Source organism: Solanum lycopersicum, chromosome 9 (assembly GCF_036512215.1).
Source record: "Solanum lycopersicum chromosome 9, SLM_r2.1".
In the NCBI taxonomy this organism is placed as follows: Eukaryota; Viridiplantae; Streptophyta; class Magnoliopsida; order Solanales; family Solanaceae; genus Solanum; species Solanum lycopersicum.
In genome coordinates this window covers 2,381,655-2,389,755 of record NC_090808.1, presented here as the reverse complement: position 1 = coordinate 2,389,755, position 8,101 = coordinate 2,381,655, and the positions used below count along the sequence as shown (strand labels likewise).

General features: G+C 26.9%; 1 protein-coding gene across 1 annotated transcript; it reads right to left on the bottom strand.

Moving 5' to 3' along the window:
* Positions 1-4,616: 4,616 nt before the first annotated feature.
* On the bottom strand, positions 4,617-6,104 carry LOC101256516 (zinc finger protein ZAT5). The gene has a single exon (XM_004246559.5). It carries the CDS (start codon positions 5,694-5,696, stop codon positions 4,764-4,766), a length of 933 nt encoding a protein of 310 aa, XP_004246607.1. The 5' UTR covers positions 5,697-6,104; the 3' UTR covers positions 4,617-4,763.
* Between the last annotated feature and the right edge of the window lie 1,997 nt (positions 6,105-8,101).

The window sequence follows — 8,101 nt, the reverse complement described above, 5'->3', positions numbered from 1 at the left end:
TTGTCCAGCCAATAACACAAGTATGTAGGGGTAGACCTCGTAAAATAATTAGCTCGTGAAAATATAATTCGTCTAATCTGTTCAAATTCGAGTTGGTTATTGATCATTTGATATATCCCTAGATTGACTCAGTCTATTAAAACTTGAGTTGATATACGTGTAATCGAATTAATCTATGATAAATCTTAACAAAATATTATTCTATTTTGATATACTATATATAACTTTAATAAAAAAAAATTGTTTTTGACAATTAAAACTTAGTAAAAATCTATAGCGGGAGGTTATGATTCTATTTTTAGCCCATTTAAGCTCAAGTAGCTTTCGGGCCGAGTGTCGAGTGATACAATGACTTATTCTTTTGGTAATATAAATCACTTTTAATTTATCCAAATTCAACGCAATTCGTCTATTTGAAATTGAGATAATTTTATTCTTTTTAGAGGTTTTGATCAAACTAAGTCATTATATAAAACAATTTATCAAAATAATATGTTTTTTAAAAAATTTTACAAAACTAATATAAACGTATTTCACAGTAACTTTTAGGGTATATTTTAAAAGTTGACGGCGTTATGTTTATTTACGTTACTCACAGTAACGTTTTACTACTAAAACGTTATTCACAGTAACGTATATCAACCTAACGTCGTCAACTTTTAAAAATATACCCTAAAAGTTACTGTAAAATATGTTTATACTAGTTTTGTAAAATTTTTAAAAAACATATTATTTTAATAAATTACTTTATGTAATGACTTAATTTGATAAAAAATTCTCCGTTTTATTACCAAACAAATTCATGCACATATAATTAGACCAATTATAAATTTGTAGCTGCCCCAAAAGAAAAATAAAATTAAAACATATATTTCATGTAGCAGCAAGAAGTATGTGCATCATTTGATGATTTGTTAAGTTGGCCTCTTTTATTTTTCAACTTATTATAAGACAACAATAAAAGAGACATACATTTAATGAAGACAAAAATTACACATTCAATGAAGAGTGTATTTATGTGCTAAAATTGCTTAAAACATACTCTTAATATGATTTATTGAATATCGTAAACTGTTTATACAAGTATAATGAAATTAATATTTTTTAAAAATGTATTTTTGAATGAATAGTACTTAATTAATACTAATAAGAGTACATAACAGTAAATTATCTCATAATTTTTTGAGTAGATTATATTATTTCACTATTTTTTTTCAAATTACAAAAATTACTTAAAATTTATGAATTTCGATATATTACTGGACTTCCTGATATATCATTAGACTTCCGGAGGCATCACTAGACATCAGTGACGGACCAAAAATTTTTATAAAGTGAGTTCAAGATATAAAAAATAAATAAATAAAAATGTAAAAAAACGAATTAAAAATAAAAAAAGCATACTGGGATTCAATCCGGATTGGCCGGGAGAACTTGAACCTCCTCAACCATTTGGCCAAGCTTTAAATTTGTGTTAGTGGGGTCAAAATTATATATTTATATATATAATTTTAAAAACTGATTAAATATACATATATATACGATGTTATTTTTCAACAAAGTGGATTCACTTGCACAACTGTAGGTCCGCCCCTGCTTAGACATCCAAGTACATAGATGAGAGATGTGAGATGTATCCGAGAAGAGAGGAATGTATCTGAGAGTACGTAAGATATACGAATATATATGTGATAGACGTATCAAAATGAAAATAATGTATTATTCAAAAGGAGATAGAGATGTATCAACGAAAGAAAATTGACGTATCTGAAATAATTTTCTAATTTTTTTTATGCAAGTAAGCAAGCTCCAATGTAGCAGGAAATCATGGAGAAGAATTAGCAGATAACATGTGCCATGCATCGTAAATCGTGCCCATATTTTTCTCCCTTTAATATGAAAAAATAATAATTTGTGTCTCAAGCAATTTAAATTAGTTTTCAACAGCTAATTTCCAGTTCTACATTTATTTTTATTCAAATAAAAAATAGTGTGTTATATTATATAAAATATTTCACGCTCATGTAAAATTTTAAACATATTATAATCTAAACAACCTAATTATCATTATACAAATAGTAAAAATTAAATTCATAAACTTATAAATCATACAAAAATAACTTTACGATATATGATAAATAATTTCATTGGCATAAATAATACAGCAAATTAATTCTTTGAATTGCTTGCAATTTACATTTTCATCTATCCACCGCCTACAAAAAGATGCCTTACTCATAATACAAACAAATAATACTAGACCTTAGTGTATTATATACATATATAAAATACAATATGTTTCTTAATAATAACAATTCGATATGATATTTTAAAATAATATCTTAGATAAACAATATTATTATAAAAAAAAATATTAAATTACATATTTATAGTCAATAGTGAACTAGCAAAGAATATTGGATTGTTACCTAATTAATTGAACTCATTATAGTGTATGTATACTATTAAAAACTTGTAATATTTTAATTACATATATGAGTATGATTATATCTATAGTACTTCGTCCGATCTTACTATAATTATAAAATAATTTTATTTTATAATACCTTTTATCAATTATTAACATAAATGATTTACGATTACTTAAAAATATAGTAATTTTTTTATATTTCAAATTTTAATATTTTTGTCTGTGTTCAGTCAAAATATATCATATAAAATGTAACGAAAGAAATACGTCTTTTTTTTTACTTTCCTTTTTGTGTTAAATAAAAAGCAATTGTCCATTAAATTGCGCAATAAGGAATTTTAGAGTGATACGTACAAAATAGGGTGACATCCAATAAAGAAAATGAATGATCCAGCTATATAATACTACTAACTAATATACCTATAGTGACCACTTGCAACTTGCAAATTAAATTTTGTTTTGTTATACGTCATCGAAAAAGACACACGTACACGGTGACAGATCTAGAATTTTATCTAAGAGATGTAAAAATCTAAAGAAATAGAATCGTATAAAGTCAAGGAGTGTCAATATGTAATATATATATACGTAAAAGATATTTTTAGTCTAGCTACATAATTTAATTTTCCAACAAAGGAGTGTCGACTACATGTGGCTCCACAACTGCACATATATATTTATTAACGATCAAAAGTTATGGTGCAATAGTAAGAAGATCAGGTTAGAGGCGCAAAGCTAAGTATAGGGTTTGAAAGTTATGGATGCTAATTTGTTATTAAATTCATAGCTCGTGTAGTTTACTCGATTAAGTATTTAATTTAAGCATAGTTTTTAATGAATGAATTTTTTAATATAAATATAAAAACGTAAAGTTTTAGCAAAAAATACGTAATTGGATTCGTTGTACCCATATGTAATAGTACCCTAGCTACGTCGCCTCTAATTGTAAGTATTTTAGTATACTTGATTAGTAGTTTCAAATTTAAATCCTCTGAGATGAAATTACAATTTAGTAAGGAGTTTTATACCATATAAGAAGGATTTTTGAATTTAAATTAGTCGTATTTTAAAATAAATATTTAACAAAGGAAAAGTTTTATTGGTTAGCTACAACTTTCTTGTGAAGAAAACAAGAGAATAACCAAATCCACCTCACTTTTGGTTGTGAGCAACTCATGGTTCCTTTCTATTCTCAACTCCTTTTCTTTACTCATAATCCTCCTTTTTCCAACTCCCAAAAAATATATACTTTTGTTAAATATAAGAATTTACTTTTTAAAATATTTTTATCCTTTTAATTTTAATATTTTTAATTAAAAAATAAAAAAAAGATTAGTTTATTTTAAAATAAAAAAAGATATTATAAATTTTTTAGCCAATTTTTTTGGTCATTTAGCATTATCCTTTACTTACTTTATGTAATAATAATTATTCAGTTTAAAAAATCAAGAGATAATTTACCTTTTATGTCTATTTTATCTTTTTTATTAATATTTCCTACGTCCTTAAGCCCTCTTAAATTGATACACCTATTAAGAAAATAATTATTGACCTAGTGAATTTGTCATTTTACAATTATTACTTAGTATGAAGTAGATGCATTAATAAAATTAATATTTCCAAGAAGTTCTATCTTTTATAAAGTGATTAATTGAGGATATAATAAATTAAAAAAGAATCGTCCTTATTAAAATGAACAAATAAAAATAAAAGTGAATAAGTAATTAGGAAAAAGTAACATTATTCCTGTTATTTAATTTATTATTTCTTAAGAGAGTAACTATCGATAGTGTAATAATGAAAGGTTAGTGTATAACAAATTAAAACAAAAATCATATCGAAAATTCAAATAATTTGGTCATTTTATCAAGTCAATATAACTTACCTATGTACATAAAATCGTTTTTTTTTCTTTCACTAAATTATGACTAATTAAGAATGAGACCTTTCATGTACTTTTTTTGGGTGGGTGGGGGGTGGGGGTTGGGGTGGGGGGTTACTACTTTTTCTTTTTAAAAAAACACATGATTAAAGTAAAGAATATTGAAGAAAGCCAGATCAGATGGATAAAAAAAATTACTTTTCTTTAAATAAAAGGCCAAACACATGAGAGTAAATTAAACCCCATACTCAAAGAATTCAAAACAAGAAAATTAAATAATCATACAAGAATTATGTCTATTAATTAAATATCAAATAAATATATATTATTAATATTAAAAATGAATGTTAAACAATTTATAATTCACAATTGTCAATGGTTTGAAATTAAATAATTCAAGATTTTAAGAAATAAAATAAAAATAAAGTGAGTGTTTTTTTTTTTGATGATTTAGTAATGGCAATCAACCAAAGATGAAGCTGAGAAGACAATGACTTGTTCTTTTGTTGCAAAGGTGAATTTAGAATTTTCCGGCCGGTGATCGTCTTCCGGCGCCGGAAGATTAAGGTCCAATGACAAAAATGCCCTTGTGTTATTCTTGATAATTTGTTGATCATGATGATGATGATGATGAGATTCTTCATGGATATGATGATTTGATGTAATTGCAATACTATTTGGTAATGGCCTATGTCTTCTCATGTGTCCACCTAATGCTTGACCTGAGTTGAACTCGGCCCCACAAATCGAGCACTCGTGAACCCTATTCTTATTCTTGTTGTTACTGTTGTTGTTGCTGTTGTTCGGGATTTGGAGTGATAGAGTAGTGACATGATCATCATTGTTGTTCAGTTTAAGACGAATATTATTCTCAGCTTGTTGATGATGATGATGATCATTTGATTTCAGATTCTTGATTTGATCTTCTAGGGTTTTTGGTTTCTTATGACTTGCTCTGTGTCCACCAAGTGCTTGGAAAGATGGGAAGGAACGATTGCATGTCTTGCATTGATAAACATCTAACGTTGGAGATTGAGACAACGACGATGACTTTTGAAAATTATGACCTTGTGCTAGAAGAATCAAACAATTCGCCATATCTTCTTCTTCTTGATTCGTATTCCTAACAATCTTATCATCAATCATCCCACCACAATTATTTGAACGTAACAAAGAGTTCGCCACGTGTCCATCCACCAATTCACCACTACTAGCACCTTCCACAGTGCTACATGAGCTAGTAGTAATCCCTAAAGTTAAAGGAGAAGGCGGCCTAGGTCTCTTAGTCCGCCTTCTCTTAATCACCATATTCAACTGTTGATCTTGATCACAACCACGATCGTCATGAACTTCCATAGTGTAACACTTCTTGATTTTTATCATTTAAAAAACCACTTACTTTTTTCAAAGAAAAAAGTAATCAAACAAAGAGAAGTTCTTTTTTTTTTTTTAGATTGAGAAAATGATGTAACAAAAGTGACTATATATATGTATATAATATATAGTTTTGATGGTGTTATTAAGAGTGATTTTTTTTCTTTTAGGTAGAATGAAAAAAAGAAGCCGCCCCCGTGAGTAGAAATCTTGAAAATGTTCACTGTTTTCTTGCACTAACAAACTTTGCAATATATATATATATAGATAAATAGATAATTGATATTATTTTAATTTTTTTTTTGTATAATATAAAGTTTTAATTGTATATGTAAGTGAGGAAAAGAGTAAGATTCGGTTGGCTTTGAAGCAACCCCATTACTTTATGCCAACGATATACCTTGTGGAGGATTGGAGTGCAAGCCTGGCACCACACAATTAATATAAAAGAAAAGGGGGAAAAAAGTTATAATCGTAACTACGATACGAGTAGGGGGTAAATCTGTATACACGTTATCGTGAATATATATGTTATGTTATTGTTGTTGTACAAGGTACTAGTAATAATTAAGGGTAACAATGTTTTTGGTTGTCATTATAATAACTTGTTTGTTTGATTAAGTCAATTAGTAATTGCCAAGTCCATAAATATGATAAGTTCATTTATTGCTAATCTTAATTAATTGTTTGACAAAATGATTTTTGTTATAAAAATACTAACCGTTTTAGAAAAAACAAGTGTTACTTTTTATAAATCTATAATTATTGCTATAATTAATGGAGTGTTAATTGAATAAGATGTTTAAGGGAGTGTTCAGATAAGGTAAAGTGGCTTTCGTAATGGACACAATGAGGGAGGTGAAATTGAGATGATTCGAAAAAGTGAAGAAAATATATTCAGATAGTCTATTAAGAAGGTATGACATACGTACATCATGTAGTTTACTAAGGATACGATCCTAGATCAAATTATATAAAAGTGGGGAATAACGGGAATAAGAGTGAAAATAGTCAAACGTTATCTGTTTTTATATGTGTTATTTGATCTGATGGTCCATCAGAAACCATGCTGGAGTAGTCTACGCAAGCCTTACTAATTAAATACATGATTAGAGTTCAAGCGGTATAGACAAATACATTGAAGTAACGTTTTTATTTGTACGAGTCTTAATATGGTATATACATTGACAAAAGAAATAATAAATGTTTCATATGATTAATCGAGATATACACAAACTGATTATAACGTAAGTAGTGGGGGAGAGTGGACTTAGTTGGGATTAATGGGGTTAGTGATTGTTAAATAAAATGAAGCAAAATTCCATGTGCAGTTGACCCGACCCACCCACTTATGTGCTACTACTTAGTACAACTAGGCCCATCACTTTATAATTAATTAATTAATTGGATTAAGACCCAAAAATCACGCCGTCCTTTATGAAAAATTTCCTAATTAATTAATTTTTAGGATGATAATTAATAATCTTATGTTTCATCCAAATGATTAGGTTTGGTTAAGTATGGAATAATGACATGTTCCCCTTTACAACGTGTACATTTTTTTGGATCATATAATTAATCATTAGTATTAACGTAAATAATTATAGTTTATTTGCATCTGATATTTACATAAATATCGATAAATTGCCATCTCGTTCAAGTATTTTTATTTATTGTTATACTAAAATTGATGTTCATTTGTTAATTTATATTTATTATTAAGTATTATTCATTTCTAATTCGTTTCTTAAATGAGCAAGATGAATTATAACAATTAGAAGTGATATAGTAAATTATTATTTTATTTATTATTGAGAGATATGTCAAAGTTAAGTATAAAAAAATATAAAGATGAATGTAAATAACGATTGTGATATATAGAATTAAGTTTATTTAATTAAGTATAAGCTGAGTAATTAATGCAAAAGATAATGTTTAGACTATAGGATAGGTTCTTAAAAAAATAGATTATTGCTTTGGAATTGGATAATGTGCACGTTGTCATGGGTTAAGTGTGAATTAATTGCGTGATTACCAATCAATTTATGATTATGGGAACTCCATCTTAATTAACTAATCTTTGTTTTATTCCAACTTACGCGATATATATATATATATATATATATATATTTTTCTTATATATTTTTTTAAAAATAATATTAAACATGGCTACAAATTTTAAAAGTTTTTCTTCTTATGTAACTAAAAGAACTTTCAATAACTAATAAGAATATGAATAAGCGTTTGTTTGAATAATAACCAATAAAGAAAAAGACAGATCAACGAGTATATTGAACGAAGAAAGGTCATCGTGTAGCAAAAAAGAGATGAGTGATACTATTTACCTAAATTTCATGCTCAGTATTATATTGTTAGTATCACATATTAAAACTACAAAAGGTCTAAAATATGAA

What these genes read in the sequence shown, in the direction of transcription:
- LOC101256516 (XM_004246559.5), bottom strand. Translation starts at nt 5,696, where the DNA reads ATGATAAAAATCAAGAAGTGTTACACTATGGAAGTTCATGACGATCGT.